The sequence below is a fragment of the Pristis pectinata genome, chromosome 20 (genome assembly GCF_009764475.1).
Source record: "Pristis pectinata isolate sPriPec2 chromosome 20, sPriPec2.1.pri, whole genome shotgun sequence".
NCBI classification, from domain to species: domain Eukaryota; kingdom Metazoa; phylum Chordata; class Chondrichthyes; order Rhinopristiformes; family Pristidae; genus Pristis; species Pristis pectinata.
The window spans coordinates 15,836,172-15,854,621 of record NC_067424.1 but is presented as its reverse complement, the minus strand read 5'-3'; the positions used below and the strand labels follow the sequence as shown (position 1 = coordinate 15,854,621).

General features: G+C 42.7%; 1 protein-coding gene across 2 annotated transcripts in view; it reads left to right on the top strand.

Annotated features, from left to right (window-relative positions):
- Window positions 1–18,450, top strand: part of foxp4 (forkhead box P4) — a 310,618-nt gene that overhangs the window by 271,298 nt on the left and 20,870 nt on the right. For both annotated transcript variants that reach the window (XM_052034375.1, XM_052034376.1), the window contains exons 11-15: window positions 711–912; window positions 2,896–2,972; window positions 3,738–3,839; window positions 14,617–14,738; window positions 16,042–16,111. In XM_052034375.1, coding sequence (XP_051890335.1) covers window positions 711–912; window positions 2,896–2,972; window positions 3,738–3,839; window positions 14,617–14,738; window positions 16,042–16,111 — 573 coding nt within the window. The remainder of the gene's footprint in view (window positions 1–710; window positions 913–2,895; window positions 2,973–3,737; window positions 3,840–14,616; window positions 14,739–16,041; window positions 16,112–18,450) is intronic.

Here is an 18,450-nt window from a genome sequence, read left to right as displayed (position 1 = left end):
CTTGGCCTTTCCTCAAAATAACATGCAAAGTTCTAACAATGCAACAAGTAAAATTCTGTACAACTTTTTCCTTTAGCTATGCCTATAATCCTCATCCTCACCCCATTCCCTCAACTTCCCACCTTCCTCCCAAAGTTATTCTTACATGAGAAGTTCTGTATGGATGTAAGCTGTCATGTTAAATTTATGTAACACCAGTGCAGCCACACAAATGCATCCTGGTGCACTACTGCTTAAATAGACCAGGAAGATTCACAAAGATGATGCTATACCTTTAAGAAACATTGAACAGGCCTCCTCTCTTTTCTCTGGAAAAGCAAATACTGATGAGTGATCTGATAGACACTTCTAAGATAATGAAAGCTTTAATCTCCCCTCATATACACATCTACCCATCAACAGATGTGATTGAATTCTCCAGTAACAGTCTCTGCATAGCCAGTGTAAGATGCTGTGCTTTCAATGGTGGTCACTGGTCTCCTCATTGGGGATCTCATTAGAATGTTCTCAAGTGATATATCTGCTATTTGGACCTACATGGGAAACAATTATTTGCACCATTCAGTGAAAGTAGTCTCTAGCCTCTGATTGAGGTTGGTTGAGGGGAGAAGATCCAAGATCATTTATCAAAGACACTTATTCTCTCTGTTTGTTGTTCTCTCTCTTTTTCTCATGTTATACTCGTCCTGTGAACCACCTTTCACCGCTAGCTGAACCTGGTATCAAATGTCACGCTTTCCAAGAGCACATCAGATATTTTCCCGGAAAGTTTACCTCACACGCCAACCTCAGCCGCCACGCCAATCACCCCCATAAGGCAAGGGCCCTCTGTCATCAGCTCACCAAGTTTACACAATATGGGAGCCATTAGAAGGAGGCATTCTGATAAGTATTGCATGCCGATATCTTCAGGTAAGAGGCTTTCAGACTTTGCTTTCTTGTTATGAAAACAGAAAATGCTGGAAATAGTCAACAGATCATGAAGCATCTGTGAAAAAAGAAACAGAGTTAATATTTCAGGTCTGTTGTTAGAACTTGGTCTGATATCTGAACTGGGTCTGTTGTTAATGTTGTTGCCAATCAAGAGGAAGCCATTTGGCTCATCATGCCTGTTCTCGCTCTTTGAAAGAACTAGTCTATTATAGCCACCACCCTATTATTTCCCTATGACCCTTCAGATATACCTCCTTGTAAGCATCAAATACAACTGAATGTCCCAAACCAGACAGGTGCAGGTTGGAACAGTGGTCTGTGTTCAGTTACAATTTGGGGAAATAAGTGCTGAGTCTAGCATTTTCCAGATAGGGGAAAGGACTTAGCAGCCACCATTCCTAATCCTGATAGCTATCCATTGGGTCTAGTAGAGCCGATAGATGCAGCAACGTTCAGCCAAGCAATGATGGTGCCTTCCCACACCTCTCCCTCACTTACTAACAACTACTCCTCAGGGTGAAGAGCCTGGGTGGTTCCAGGAGAAAGAAACCTATGTCTGAGCTGGAGTTGTGTGTTGAAACTAAATGAATGCTGCATGCTGCATTCAAGACCAGAATTTTCCTGAAATATTGATGGGCATGCATTTATTTGTTTGTTTTAAAGATGATGTTTCATTGGTGTGAAGTGTTGTTGAAGTTGACTTACGTTCGAGGATAAAAATGACACATGGTCCTCCTCACCTTCTCCAAACCCTGCACCCCACAAAAGCAGATTGCCACGATGAGAAGACATTGTGGCCAAGAAACTGATCTGTGCCATTGAGAGTTCACTAGGGGTGTTGTGTGGTCCGAGACCTATGGCTTTGGCTCGTGCTGTTTGTACATTACACACTTACTTTTGTGCTGTGCCGTGGGTGCTGGGCTGGAGCTAGTACTGGTAGGTCTCGGGGAAGGCTGATGATCAGGAGAATCAGAACCCAAGGATAGAGGAAGTGCCTGCAAATAGTGGTCTGTACTCGAAAGGCAGAACTCAAACTTGGAGTGCAGGTAGTGGTGGTAGGGTGGTGCTCACAGATCGGACCCTTGGAGGGGTTGTCTGGAGATCAAAACCTTGGTGTAGAGAGTGGGTCGTCCAGGGACAGCAGCCTCAGTAGGTGGGTGGGGGGCAGCGTCCGAGTCAAGAAATACAGGCCTACTTGAGGGGTACAGAGTGCAATTATTGAGAGGACAATGAGAGGAAGGGCTGGGGGGCCCATTGGAAACAGGAGACTCTCTTTAAGAAGCAGAGACAGCAGTCCTATGAAAGCATGACCAATGGCAGAGATTGATGGCAGTCCTTGTACATATAACACAAAAGTGGTATCAAGTTGATAAGGGTAATTCATGACCAAGTTGTTGTTGATCCAGAATTATTTTTGTTAGTCCACTATCCTAACTACATCCAAATACCTTTACAGATGTGTCATTTATCAGGTGGAGGTTTTGGGGGAGAAATTCATCCAAGTGATAAAAGTGTCAGTTGTGGCCATTGGCTGTAGTCTCTCTGGGTTTATACCTTTGAACTCCCACAGCTCTCAACATGAGAGCCAATGAGACTCATTGAGTGGAAGATGCAGTCAATACATGTGCACATATTAACACCAGTGACTGAAATCAAACTTCTTCCTCTTTATCTGCTCTGCTGACTACAATCACGTGTAATGAAAAAAGGCAGTTGTGGGATATTTCCATCAAAAACTGCCCTGAGTATCATATTTGCTTTCTGCCTGAAGAGAAATACAAAAAAGTCAGCAGTAAACTCATCCTTAGTGTTCAATGAACCCCACCCTCCAGTTTGTCTGGTTCTATCTCCGGAGAGAGTAGGGGATCAACTTGCAAGGGAATCCAACTGTTGTAACTCTTGAGTAGATTGAGATGGACTATTTATCATTAACACATCCATATGATTTCTGCTGTCTTCCAGAGCTTGCCCAAAATCATGAATTTTACAAGAATGCTGATGTTCGGCCTCCCTTTACGTATGCATCCCTCATCAGACAGGTAACTGAGCACTTCTTTGTCCTTAAGCCGAGAAATGACTTCAGTCTGAAGGATTTGCAGCTCCCGAAGGAACTGTGAATTATTCCTTTTTGCTCTCTCTTTTCCTGTTTTACCCAAGCCTGTCTCATTGTGAACTATCACGTCCAGTCCCACCATACCCTGAGCAACACATACAAAGTGCTGGAAGAACTCAGCGGGTCAGGCAGCATCTATGGAGGGAAATGAACAGTCAATGTTACGGGCTGAGACCCTTCATCAGGACTGAACCGATACCTGCTGGCCCTGTGTCTGTCTCTGCCACAGCTCCGGGCCTTGCTCTCCACAAGCTGCTAATCCAGTCCTGATGAAGTTTCTCGGCCCGAAAAGTCGACAGTTTATTTCCCTCCATAGATGCTGCCTGACCTGCTGAGTTCCTCCAGCACTTTGTGTGTGTTGCTCCAGATTTCCAGCATTTACGTTCTCTCTTGTGTCCCACCATATCCTGACCTGTTCACCTTATCTTGGCCTATTTGGATCTGTATCCTACCCCGCTACCTCATTCTGCCCGTCCCATCCTAATCTGACCCACCCTTGTCAGTCCGATCCCATTGACTCTGTGCCATCCCCTACCAGCTCATCTTGTTCATCCCATGCTGTTCAGTTTCAACTCGTCCTGTTCCCTCCCATCTATCCCATCCCACCTCTTCCCACTGCTTGTCCCATCCTACCCTGTCGTGATCACCCCCTTCAATCCCTTTTGTTAACTCAGGCTTTTATTTCCTGTAGGCAATCTTGGAAGCTCCAGACAGACAGTTAACACTCAACGAAATTTATAACTGGTTTACAAGAATGTTTGCGTACTTCCGGAGAAACACAGCCACATGGAAGGTGAGTGTTACGAAAGGCACAGTCCCTTATATGTTCAAAAATAAGCAGCCGTCTCTATGCATGAAGAATAACTGGAATTCAGAAATAAAGTGGTTTGATTCAAACTTAATCTGTGAGCAAGAAATCACATTATGGAGAAAGCTTCCCAGGAAAATAGTGGAAGCAGTTAATGTTCATTCAGTCAAATACAAATTAAAGAGGTTCCTTCCAGTAAGTGGCATTTTGGGATGTAATATAAGAATAAGAACTTACCACAACATCAGCAACGCACAAAGTGCTGGAGGAACTCAGCAGGTCAGGCAGCATCTATGGAGGGAAATGGACAGTCGATGTTTCAGGCTGAGACCCTTCATCTGGACTGGATGGGCAGGTCATGAAGAGCGAGGCCCAGAGCTGTGGCAGAGACACAGACAGGATCAGCAGGTATCAGTCCAGTCCTGATGAAGGGTCTTGACCCAAAACGTTGACTGTTCATTTCCCTGCCTGACCTGCTGAATTCCTCCAGAATTTTGTGTGTGTTGCTCCAGATTTCCATCATCTGCAGTCTCTTGTGTCTCAGTCAAAGTGTCCCAAGCACTTCTGAAGACAAGATAAGATATCTTGATTAGTCACATGTACAACGAAACACACAGTGAAATGCATCTTTTGCCTAAAGTGTTCTGCGGGGAAGCCCTCAAGTGTCGCCACGCTTCCAGCGCCAACATAGCATGCCCACAACTTCCTAACCCATACATCTTTGGAATGTGGGAGGAAACCAGATCACCCAGAGGAAATCCATGTAGACACGGGGAGAACGTACAAACTCCTTACAGAAAATGGCTGGAATTAAACCTAGGTTGCTGGCACTGTAATAGTGTTAGGCTAACCACTACACTACTGTGCCTGCCTGTATAGTCACTGTTGTAATGCAGGAAAAACACCAATGAATTTTTGCATAGCAAACTTCATAACCAGCAACTTGTGTTGGTGATGTTGATTGAAGAATAAGTATCAGGCAGGACATTGGTAGCAATACTCCATGGTGTGGTATTTTTAACTTCCACCTGGGAGGGCAGATATGGCCTTAGTTTAATAGCATCCGCACTGTGCAGCAAGCCTAAGTACTGTACTGATGTGTCAGATTTTGTGCTCAAGATTTTGAGACAGGGCTTGAATCTGCAACCTTCTGACACATAGGCAAAAGATTGAGCATGATTGACAGCAGTTTAAAGCAATTACTCAATCAAGGAACTGAAGCCAAAGAGTACGTTCAGCTGTGAGGGAGGGACATCTTTCACCGTGCCTTGCTCCCTTACGGGCAGCCACAGATTACTTACTTATTGTCCTGTTGTGGGCAAATGCCACTGCAGAGATAAAAGTGTGAATGAGGCAGAAACTCACAACAATGCTTGACATCATGAGTAATGCAAATCAAATACTGAGATGCATTAAAAGACCAGGACTATGCTGAGATACAGAGGTAATCTTGCTACTTCATTAATCACTTAAAATACAATATACAGTACAAAATTATAGCTGGTAAAACAGTCAAAATGATCAGAGGAATGAATGGATTGGAATATGAGGGTGATACTATAGAATGGGCACATTCTCACAGAAAGTAGGCTAGGAGGTGATATAATTGTTTTTGAGATTCTAGAAGAACTGGACAATGTCAGCCATGACAGCCTTGTCCCGAGCAGCAAGTCCTGCGCTTCAAAGGAATTAAGTTCAAACTAATCTGTGAAAATGATATAATAGTGTGTGAACAATCAAGCCATGGAGCAGGATTGTTGGGGAGAATGGTCGAAGCAGTTGGTGTTGTTTTATTCAAATACAAATTGGAAAGATTACTTGCAGACTAGAATAATCTCAAACTGAATGATTCTGGAACAATGTCCCAAGTTATCTCACAGTAGGACCTTTCAGGAAGCATTGGGAACAATCTCTTATGTGCCCCTGACCACTATAAATCACACCCATAAAACCTTTCACAACCAAGTAAGCCACAGTTCCTGTCTGAGCTAGCTGTGATATTAAATGGTGCAGTAGGGAGAGTGGAGGGAAGGAGGGATGTAGGGAAATAGATGGAAGGGAAAAAGAAGGAAGGAGGTGAAGAGAGTTGGATGAGGGAGGCAGAGAAGGGGGTACAAGAGAAGAGGCAGGAGGAGTGGAGAAGGAAGGAAGGAAGGAAAGAGAATTGCAGAGAAGCAGCAACTGCAAGCATTGGTCCTTTAGTTTTGAAATCCAATGTTGTCAGCCCTAATGGAGGGTGAATTTGACTCAGTGTGAGTAAGTACACAGGCAATAGAATAACGTCCTCAGTGATGCATAGGGATCTCTGGCCTAGGACTGCTCAAAACGGGGAAGGTATTTCCGAATGGCATTGAGATCCTCAGGTCTTTACGCTGGGAGCACATGCAGGCTTGGTGCAAACGGGTTCAGAGCACACTGCCCCCAATTACCATCCACACACCAGTCCTGTCAAACACCTCCTGCCCTATCCTGAGGCTGAATCTGCCAGTCCCGCATTGGTTTCATCAGCCAATTCAGAACCCACAGAACTGGAACGAAAGCAAGTGATCCTCAATCCCGAGGGACTACGTAAAAGAGGGAGAAGCAGAAATACAATGGCAGATACACTTATCCTCAACGCTATAATTGAGGAGATGTGTAGGAGTGATTCTATTAGATTTTATTGAAGGATCAACCATCATAGTGCAGGACCTCACAAATGCTGGAAGGGATAGGAGAGAGGATGATAATGGGTGAATCAAGATTAGACATGCAGCTCTGAATTTCAAAGACCATTGTTCAAACAAGTTTAAACAAGAGACGGCAATAAAAGCTGGTCTTTCCAGAAACCCATTCTACGAGGATTGAATTTAAAAGTAATGCATTTGCAGCCCAGAAGTTTGGCCTTTGCACAACAAGTTCTGAATTCAGACACCGATTGTTCATGAATATTTTGTTTTTGACCACTTCAGCCTTCTGTACCATTGCATGGTATGTGTGTCTATGTATGTATGTGAGAGGGTGTGTGCATGTGAGTGTGTGTGAGAGAGACAGTATATGTATGTATGTGTGTATGTGAGAGTATGTGTGAATGCAAGTGTGTGTGTGTGCGTGCATCTGTGTGCGTTACTTGAGTGAAACAGAATTGGGCTCAGTTATGATTTCTAAACACAAACCCCTTCCATTCCACACTCAGAGATCAGATCTCTGGGGCTGTCACACAACATTGAAGGAATATCAAATGTCTGTTGAACCAAGACCTTGGTCAAAGGCCAAGCTTCAAGGTGGAAAGTAGGTTGAAAGGAATGTTCTTTTTTTAAACTGTACTTGTTGTTTTATTTTAAAACAAGAGGAAAATTGAAAGGCATAGTCTGTAGTCATTAAATCAAAAAGGAAAAAAAAATTCTAGCTGTGCGTAGATTTGCAATTGCTTTATAATGTGCCACTGTGACTATCAGGAGCAAGTTAATTTAAACTTATCCCTGTGTGATTAAACAGCTTTGGGAGATTTGGTGTGGCTGCTTCAATCAGAGGTAGGTGTGTGTCAGTCACGCCAGCACATAAACAAATGTTTTAATGTGATTATTAGCAAGTCATTGAGAGTCCTATTTATCTCGCTTTTGCACTGGGAATTTTTTTTGTCTGCCTTCAACACGGGAGGCTGTGACATTTGAAACAAGCTGAGCAGCTTCAGAGACAGAAACCAAGGGCTTTATCTTTGAAATAGCTAAATAGAGTGTCATTGGAACTTCATTAAAAATTCACACTTACAACCATAGAGCCACAATCAGACTGACCCAGTCCCACGGAAATCTCATTCATTTATGGAGAGAAAATGTGCTTTAGAGCAGGCAAGGCTGGCAAGATGGGAGGTAGAAATGTGGAGATGATCAATCATGAAAAAACACTGGAACAATGCAGACTCCACCAAAACCCTCCCAAATCCATCACCTTCCAAACTTTCCATTTTCTGATGTACGTTCTTGCTGCAAGAATGACATTAGCTTCACAATTCATGATTTAAAACCCTAACCTGTGTGTTAATCTGGCACTGTGGAGTCAGTAACTAGGTGCTGGCTATCACTTGAGTACTTCCTGAAGGCACTGACCTCTAGCAACAGTACCCTAGAGACAATTTGTACCTTCAGGAACTGTACCCCAGGGAGAATCACTACCTTCAGGAACTATGCATCAGAGAGAATCAGTACCTTCAGGAAATGTACCCCAGGGAGATCTTTTTCAATTTGGCAGGATTTTATAGCTGTGCAGTCATTTCATAGTCACTAATACTTGTGGTAAATTTTTAATTCCAGACTGAATAAATTACCTCAATTTATTTTCCCAAACTGGTATGGAGTGACTAAAAATCTTCAATAGCCAAGGGCCCCCAGATACTAATACAACAATTTAACCACTGAGCTAGATTATCCCTGTTAGAAACTACAGAAACACAAGGTCACTCTGGTAGAGTTCTAACTGGGATAACCAGAAACAGAAATTATCAAAGAAATATAAGGCAGGTGTTAGAAATTTGAAATAAAAATGAAAAATCTAGGAAGTTCTTTTATATGTTAAACTTAATGTTGAGTCTGGAAGGCTGTAAAAGTGCCTAGTGAGAAGATGAGGAGCTACTCATCAAATTTCCATTAATTTCTGTTGGAGCAGTATAGGAAGCTCAGGACAGAAACAGTGAGAGTGAGACAGTGAATTAAGGTGACAGGTGACCATAGCTTTCAGACACTGCTCTGGATCTAATACAGGTATTCCACAAGACATTGGTGAGGTCGCACTTGGAGTATTGTGTACAGTTTTGGTCACCCTGTTATAGGAAAGACGTCATTAATCTGAAAAGAGTGCAAAGAAGATTTACAAGAATTTTGCCAGGACTCGAGGGCTTGAGTTATAAGGAAAGGTTGAGCAGGCAAGGACTTTACTTCTTGGAATGTAGAAGACTGAGGCGTGACCATATCGAGGTGTATAAATCATGAGGGGTATATATAGGGTAAATGCACAGTCTTTATTTCAGGGTAAGGGAACCAGAAACTAGAAGGGCATAGGTTTAAGGTGAGTGGGAAAAGATTTAAAAGAGACCCGAGCAGCAACTTCTTCACGCAGAGGGTGGTGCATGTATGGAACAAGCTGCCAGAGAAAGTAGTTGAGGCAGGTACAATAATGACACTTAAAATATATTTAAAGAATTAGTACATGGATAGGAAAGGTTTTGAGGGATATGGGCCAAATGCAGGCAAATGGGACTAGGTTAGTGGGCACCTTGGTTGCATGAAAGAGTTGGGCCGAAGGGCCTGTTTCTGTGCTGTATTACTCCATGACTCTATGACTCCTAGGCAGTCATCCAGTCTGTGTTTAGTCTTCTCAACCTGGAGGACCCACCTTGTGAGCAGCATAGTAAATAGTCTCATCAGACTCTTCAGAGTCTGCAGAACTAGAGTAGCATGAGGGACTGCATAAGAAGAGCACCTGGATGCAACATACAGCTGTAGAAATCTATTGCAGTTCCTTCATTATCATCAGGTCAAAACCTGGGAACTCCCTTCCGAACAGCACTTTAAGGCACTTTCGCCTCACACACTACAGCAGTTCAAGAAGGCAGTGCACCATCATCCTTCAAGAGCAATTTGGTTTGTAGATTAAATGCTTGCCACAGAAGTGCTATCCACATTTTGTTAATGAATGAATAAAACAATAACATTTCGGGGGCGGGGGGGGGTGGTGGGGAGGGATGAAATGATGGTGGTGGAGAAATTTGTCAAAAGATGAGTAAAATGGTGATAGGAATTGTAACAGGAGGAAAAAATTAATAAAATGTATTGAGAAAAATCTAAATTAAAAATTAAAATTATCAAAGTTGAGACTCAATTTTCTGTGAAGGTTAGATGTCTTAATTTTTGAGGAAGAGAAGCTGGCCCTCGTTCTCTTTTCGAACCAATTTCCTCAAAGCTTTAATTTTAATTTTTTTTGTTTCACATGTTTTATTTGTATTGTCTTTGGTGGTTGACCTTTCAAATTGCTGCTAATGTTTTAACAGAATGAATAAATCTTCCATCACGAATTGGAAATGCAAATATAAATACAGGCCTTTATCTGAAATTGGGGTCATTCTAATTTGCAAAGTTGAAGAGAGCTGCTCTTAATGTGCGCCACTGTTACAGTGTTCATAATTATACAGTTAGGTGGTGGAGAGGAAGATCGGTGGGTGTTGAGACAGAGTGGGAAAGTGGATGGTGGGTGGGGGGGGTGTGTGGACAGAGAGAGAGAGAGAGACACACACACTCACACATGAAGATGGAAGGACACAGACAATAACAAAAGATGATCTCAGTCAAGAAAACTGTGTATGTATTTCTTAAAAATGTAAAATCACATTTGGTATTAAAACAGATGAATTAAAAATGATAATGCAATCAGTCACAATGCAAGGGTTCCGAGGCAATTTATTAGTCTTCGGGAGAATTGTATCCAATTTTTATTAGTCCTTTTCTTTTACAGAGGGATATTTGCAGATAAAGGCTGTATAATAATCTATGGCTGAAAGAAGCATCATTTGTTTTGCACTCAGCATTGGGTTAACTCTTTGTCTGCTGGTGAAGAATGAGATGCATGTTTGGCCATAATCTGCCTCGAGCTGCCACCTCCCCATCTTGTCACCCTACTCATTCTTTCTCCCATTAGGCTGAATGGCTTTGCAATGACTGGTTTGTGTATGATCTCAAGTGGTCCTGCTGTATTTGCCTCGGTGGTGTCAGAATATTAGCTCTGGCTTTAACAGAAAGCTGGGCATTTGTTGAGTTGGTGATGATGTCTCAGAAACAGCCCAATAAGAAGGAGGTGGAACTGCTTGCACATGTATGCTTGTGTGTACGTGTGCATCTTTTATGTGCAAATATGTATTTGTGTGTGTGTGTTTGTATGTGTGTGTGTGTGTGCTTGTTGGGGAGTTAGGCTCATGTGCATCTTTGTGTGTGTCCACCTGAGCATGCATACATGTGTGAATACTTCACATGAAGTACCAAGACAAAATTCCAAACACACAGATTCTGTTCCAAAAAACCCTCCCCAGCATTTATACATTGCTGAAAGATCAGGTTGGGCAGGACATGACAGAAGAATGTTTGGTGGCAGAATAGCAAAGCAGCTACTTTATGGAGAACTGACTAAGAGCAAACAATCATGTGGTGGACAGACAAAGAGGTTCAAAGGCTCTCTTGGAACATCCCTGAAGAGTTTTGATGTTGACACAGACCACTGAGAACAACAATCATTGGATTGTCCTGTTTGACGCACCCAAATAAAAAGCGGTACTCGCTCATATGAGAAAGCAAAATTGGAGGAAGCAAGATTGGAGGAAGCAAAGAGGAAGAGAATCTTGTTCATGTATGCGTGTGTATGCACATTAGTACTTGTGCATGTCTCTTTTTCTCTTTGGAGATGTGTGTGTCTCTCTCTAAAACAAGGAGACTCTTCCTTCCAAGGAGATGTTTGAGAAGCTTCACCTTATGTGCAGTTATGTGGAAGCAGAAGTGAGATAAACCATTATTTCCCTTACCCTCTGACATTACTGTGACAAAAACAATGGACTGCTTTCCTCTGAGTTTTCCAAAAATAGGCAGGAGAAGGGATAAGGATTTACCAAACAAATCTCACAATGAGTCTGTCCCTTTAAGAGCAATATTTTCTCAGTTGTTTTAAGTTGAGAAAATGATGAGAAAGCTATGTTTATTTTTATATGAAGTAGGCAGACAGTGTAAAATAAACAGCAATGTGGATGTTGTGATAGGGTTTTCGGGGAGAGGGATTAGACAGGGTGGGTTCTATTGGTGAGCATGGAGAATGTGTCTTGGACTAGGGATATACCTTTCCAAGACTCTGAGAAATGTAGATGTTGCTAACTCTTGTTGGGTATGCAAAGATATGACAGCCTTTTGTAGCCACAAAATCCCATGATTAGCAAATGAGATGAATGACAGTTAATTTATCTTTGTACCGGGAGAGGGTAACTGTTCATTGTTAGGATGGGCACTTGAGGCCACAGCCTGACGTACCATTCCAAATACGTACCTCCAACGGTGCAGCATCCCATCAATACTGCCTCTGTGACACTATGGTGCCCTCAGTACTGCCCACTGCTAGATTGCAATGTTACCTCTATTTGGTTTCTCCTACAGTGCAATAATTCCTCAGTGGTGCCTCTGTGACAGTGCAGTGCTCCCACAGTATGGGCTCTCCCAATGGTGCAAACACTTCCTTGGTGCTGACTGTCTAATGCTCCAGCACTCCACCATTACTGCCTCAGCAATAATGTAATGCTCCCTCAGTTCTTCCAGGAGTGCATTATTTACCTAATGCTAACAATACCGTTCTCTCAGAATTGTAGTACAACACTCCCTCAATCCCTTCCCTCCACCAATACAGCACTCCCTGTCCCTTCCCTCCAACAGTACAGCACTCCCTCAGTTCCTTCCCTCCAACAGTACAGCACTCCTTGTCCTTCCCAGCACTCCCTCAATCCCTTCCCTCCAACAATACAACACTCCCTCAGTCCTTCCCAGCACTCCCTCAGTCCCTTCCCTCCAACAGTAGAGAACTCCCTTGCTAGTATCGAATCAATAGTGCAGATTTCCTCAGCACTCCCAGTCCTGCACACCCTGACGGTGTAAGAGTTAGTACCCACTCTAACCAAACTGCACCTCCCATTACACTCCCTCGGCATTGCTCCTCCGGCAGTGCATCGCTCCTTCAGTTGTGCCACTTCAAGTGCCAGCCTGGAACAAGAGTTCAAGGCGCTGGAGTGGAATTCAAAACTTATGATCTTCCAATTCAAGGAAGAGAATGGCAATGTGTGACTGTGCTGAGCCGAGATTCTTTCTTTACCTCCCTAGTTACTTGTTGTCAGTCTTTTCAAAAGGCTTCATGTAAAAAGCTATCATAAATTAAATCTGCTTCCTTGGTGACTGGCCTTAACACAATTACAGCCTCTAGATGTGGAAATATTCTCTTTGGATTTTTTTCTCTCTTTTTAGGTAGGTGTAATGTAATCTTTGCAAAATAATTTGCTTCATGCAGAACTCAAGATGTGTAGAAATCTACATGAAATTGTAAAGGGAGCATTAAAGGGCTTGGGTAAAAAAAATGATTTGTGTTATGATCTGGGATAACTAGATGTGAATGAATACCCCAGTTTTACAGACTGAAAAAAATATCACTTCTATTCTTTGGCTCTGCTCTTTTTTTTAACAACATTTGCAGCACAATAGCGCTGCCTGTCAACTGAGTTTCATTGTCTAGTATTTAATTTTTATTGATGGCACTCCAGATAAGCTTTTAAAGTATTTATTTAAAATGCGACTGGTTTTCCACATGCTAATTAGTTCTGAGGAATACTGAAGGCTGCATTCAAAATTCAAATGAAAATTTGAGAGATGCAGATTATGAAAAATATCTGACTTCCTGAGGATCACCCTCTTCTGGGTCTAAAGGGTTGACCTCGACCCCACTGATCAGACTCTAGCTACAAGCATTAGGGACAGATTGTGTGTGTAACTGGAAACAGCTCGAGAATTTGATAGTAAACATGGATAGTCTGGAAGATCAATTTATTATGGAATACCCTCCATTGATATTACAGACATCTGCTCCCCTAACTATCCAGGACTTCCCACTTCTGTCAGAGTTCTCTCTCTCACCCAATCTACAGGCATTGAAAGTCATAACACACGTCACCAAATCATTTTTTTATTTGTATCTATTTAAAGGATATAGGTATTTGATAAAGCGAGTATTTATTGCCCATCCCTGAATGGTCATGAGAAGGAGTTGGTGAACCAATGTCCTGAACCACTGCAGGAAGCCTTGAGATGAGGGTACTTCCATGGTGCTACTGGGTCAGTTACAGGATTTCAACCCAATGCCAATTACAGAATGGCAGTATATTTCCAAGTCTAAAATAGTGTGCGTCTTGAAAGGGAACCTGCAGGTGGTGGTGTTCCTATGCACCCACAGGTTTGGGAAGTGCTGTTGAAGAAACTTAGTGAGTTACTGCAATGCATCTTATAGATGGTACTCTCTGCAGGAAACTTGCTCCTAATGTGTACAGTGATGCAATGTTTATATTAGTGGAATAGCAATCTAGAGTCTTGGACTAATAATCTAGTGGGTTATCAGCTCCTATGAGGAAAATCTAAGAACCAAATTCTGGAAATAAAAAAAACTTTCCCCCTCTCACCTTAAAGCTATGTCCTCTAGTATTTAATATTTTCACCCTGGGAAAAAGACTCTGACTAACTACCCTATCTATGCTTCTCATGATTTTATACACTTCTATCAGGTCACCCCTCAGCCTCTGATGGTCCAGAGAAAACAATCCATGTTTGTCCAACTACTCCTTATAGCTCATACTCTCCAGTGCAGGCAACATCTAGATGTACTATCAAATTTGTTCTGTCATATTCCTCACTGTGCAATCCAGTCAAAGGGTGTAATGTCATTCAATTTGTGCTCCTATTCTTTATGCCAAATGGGTGACCAACAGCTGCAATGATTTGGTCCTCTACATTGGGTGTACTGATGAAACATCTGGATTCTCTAATCGAGAGACAGTAGAATTAGGATTTAGGAAAACGATGGGCTGAATGGTCAGCCTCGTCCCTCTGAACCTGCAATCTGGTCAATAATCATCCCTCTGTAACTCTGTTTACTGTGTACGAAGGTCAGATTTCTCAACGCACTGCTCACTTCTGTACCTGCCCTTCTCTCCTGTACGTTACAGAATGCTGTGCGTCACAACCTCAGTCTTCACAAGTGTTTTGTACGAGTGGAGAATGTAAAAGGGGCGGTCTGGACAGTTGATGAACTAGAGTATCAAAAGAGAAGGCCACCAAAGATGACGGGGTAAGGCACTGATTGTAACATTCCTCCACAGCTGGCTCTCGCTGGAACTTTTACATTTTTGCAAGTTGTCATCTCTTCACTTCACAAGTCTCAAAATGCACAGGGATTTTTAGTGCCCTCCAATGGAATACTTGCATTAGCAGTCCCCTGCGAGACCACATCATTGAGAGATTCAAAACTGAAATGGACTCAAAGCCTTCATTAAAAAAATGTATTGCTGGATATTCAGGATGAAAACTTATAAAATGCTGGGATTAAACCATCAGACTGTCAATAAAGGATGGGGATAAAGAAGAATAAAGTCTATGAGAATGCATTCCACCCAAACTCAGAGCTGGAAAACCCAAACACGGAGTTCTGTCCCTTAGGAATGAATAGAGCAAAGCTGACAAGATTCACTGTCAATTCCTCACTCCTCTATTCTGGTTGATCCTGTAAAGTCACTAAAAGCTGAGCTTGCTTCCTTTTTCTAATAATCCCGCCTTGGACCTATATTCCCAGTAATCTTCCAGGAAGATTTTAAGAGTGCGAGAGAGGGATGGTCTTTCCTCATATTTCATGGCAAATTTTCCTCTGTTTTAGCTTATTATGACTGCATTTGAGAATGAAAGGTAACAATATGAATCTGTAAAAAGAACATGAAAGGATAATTTTCAGTAGCTCAGAGAGAGCCCGTCAGCCTTTCCCCAAGTGACTAATTTAGTTTCAACTTTCTCTAGAGATCGAAGAGCACAACAGGCATCAAAAGTTATGATGAGGAGGTCTCATCTCACTCTTTCACTATTTGCCATCAGGCTCGGATGGAAAAACAATCACATATTGTACCTTGCGTATTGTATGTTAAGGCGGTGTCAGAGGATTTGCCCAAAAGACACCCATTAATATAAAACCTAATAAATCCAACGGGAATTTCTAAAGAACCTTCACCCAGAGAGTGATGAGAGTGTGGAACTTGCTTCGACTGGAAGTGGGTGGGGTGAATAGCTTTGACACAGCCAAGTGGAAGCTGGACATGACATGAGAAAGAACAGAACAGAAGGAGATAATGTTCCAGTGAGATGAAGTAGGAGCTTGAGGTTTATTTGATGCATATTTGTGGTATAGTTGGGCCAAATGTCCTGTTTTTGTTTGTTGAACATTCTGTGACAGAGTGCAAAGGTGATTTTTCATCCTGAAGACCAAACTCTCTCTGCAGGATTGGTAAAAGAATTTACAGAACTAATTGTTTTATATACATTTCTATTATAACAGACTAATTAAAATCAGGTGTCCTTTTGTTGATCAAAATGCCTCTTTTTTTTAGAAGTCCAACTTTAGTGAAAAATGTGATTACAGGACTTGGATATGGAGGAGCACTTAACTCAAGCTATCAGGTAAGTAATAATACGCCAGACATTTTGAATAACTTCTAGAGGAATGGTTTGTAGAAGCCAAACACACTCAAAGATCTTCAGCTGTCCTCCTGAGGTTCTCTCTATACTGACAAGCATGGCCATATGGTTTGCTTGAGGTTAATGGTTAATATTGAATTTATGGTTTAACCCTTTACCAGTCCAGGCAGCCTTGCCCATTAAAACTATTGATTTGCACCCTCAACAGCTTTATCTCTGCTCACCAGGAGTCAGGAAGGTGGATTTTAATCACTGATTCATTCCATAAACAGATGCAGGGCTGAGATGGAGCAGGAAATTGTCTGGTGGAGAAGTGTGATTCCATCATGTGCAGTGCAGGGTCTGGGACGTTAGATAACAATGGTACTTTTCAATTTGTATGATGGCGGCACAATTATATGGATAATTCCTACTGTAGGATTACAGTTCTTCATCCTCCTGGGCAGTTAGGCAAACAATGCTCAGTTCAAAGTGCAAAAATGAGCAGGGGACAATCAACTGATGTTCAAGGTCAATTTAATTCCAGTGAGTTGAGGTGAATAAATGGTTTTAGAAAGAAAAGCAAGAGTTGGATGCAAACCTGAGGTTATGATCTTCTTTCACCCTCATTTCCTTCCACTCCTGAGCCATTTGCCAAAGCACGGAGGGGTAGGGTTTCATCCTCCCTTGAGGGAAGGATGGGAAGGGACTGAGGGAGTGCTGTACTGGTGGAGGGCAGGACCTCGGTCTGTTTAAAGGAAGTCTCCTCCTAGGGAATGAGGCATTGGTTTGGCAGCCCTGCCCATTATCCTGCCATCCCTGCTGGGTGTGACACAAGAATGATTCTGTTATAGTAAACTGGAAAGATTTGGCAAGGGAACCAGTGTCTCAAGATCCTCTCAAAGAAAAAAAGGGCAAAAAATATGATCATTCATATGTGTGGAGGGGCAGCAAATGGTGCTGCAGCCTAACAGTTCCAGCAACCCGGGATTTGTCCTGTGCTCTTCTGACCATGTGGATTCCCCCCCCCAGCTTGTTTCTGCTTCCTCCCATATCCCAAAGGCGTGCTGACTGGTAGGTTAGTTGGTGTGGATTGGGAATCGGTGGGAAAGTGAGATAATGGAGGAATGAGATTGATGGGACTGCTTTGAGAGAAGACACGGCTTCAATGAGCCATATGTTGTATGGTAGTATCAATATCAATATGAAAAATATAATGATATGGTTAAAAAGATTAACTACAAATTGAAGCTTAAAAAAGGGAATACTTGTTTTCAGCACCTTTCCTGAAGTCAGGATGTCCAAAAATAGTTTACAGCCAATTAATTTTTGAAATAGTGTGTTTTAATGCTGGAGATGTGGCAGCTAAGTTGTTTGCAGCAAACAGCAACTTGATAATGGCAAAATGATCTAGGCTGATACTCTAGTGCAGTACCAGAGGAGTGCAGCACTGATGGAGGTGCTGCCCTTTGGGCAGTATCACAGCCCCCCTTTTCTGTCAGGACTCACACCCTCAGTGGAAACGCAATATGTAGGTCAGAATGAAGTCAGTTAGACCATCAGCGTCTCACTCCCATCATATCCAGCACCAAACACAACATACAGCTCTGCCGGATCATGATGAGAGATAATTCCTCAGGCTTGTCACCATCCGGCATATTGGCCCATTCCGTGTCTGAGACGAGGAGCAAATCCCAGCCGGCTCTGAGTGTGCAGAGACATCTGAGCCCAATCCCCCTGCCCCACCAACTCTGTTCACACAGGCACATACTCATGCACACACTCACTCATGTATGAACACCTTCTCAGCCACACACCAAAACACTCCTGTTCACATTCTAAACACACACATACACTTTCTCATGCATTCTCACGTACACACGCAGGTGTACCTTCACTCAGACATACGCAATACCAGCCTGCACAAGGTTGCACACTCACATAGTTACACATTTATTCCTGCACACCCACAGATTTGTAGACACGTATACACACATTTGCACACTCATACTGCTGCACCTACATGAACTTGCGCAAGGACAAGTTCACACACTCGCAGAAAAAGGAGCCCAGAGCAGCCAGAGAACTTACATGAACTGACAAACAGGCTCCCTTTATTTGTGGAATAAATTCTGAGTAACTGACCCCCATACCCAGAGTATTCAAGATATTTCCTAAAGCAAACCAAGGCCGGATTTCCAGCGAGAGAGGGACACCAGCTGGCTACTTTGAGTATCTCATCCAGATTCCACTACCCTGAGTCACCCTCGCATCTGAGCTGGTGCTGATGACTGAGAGCGACTGAGCTGAGCTCGGGAAGCAGTGACAAGAGGACTGTAATG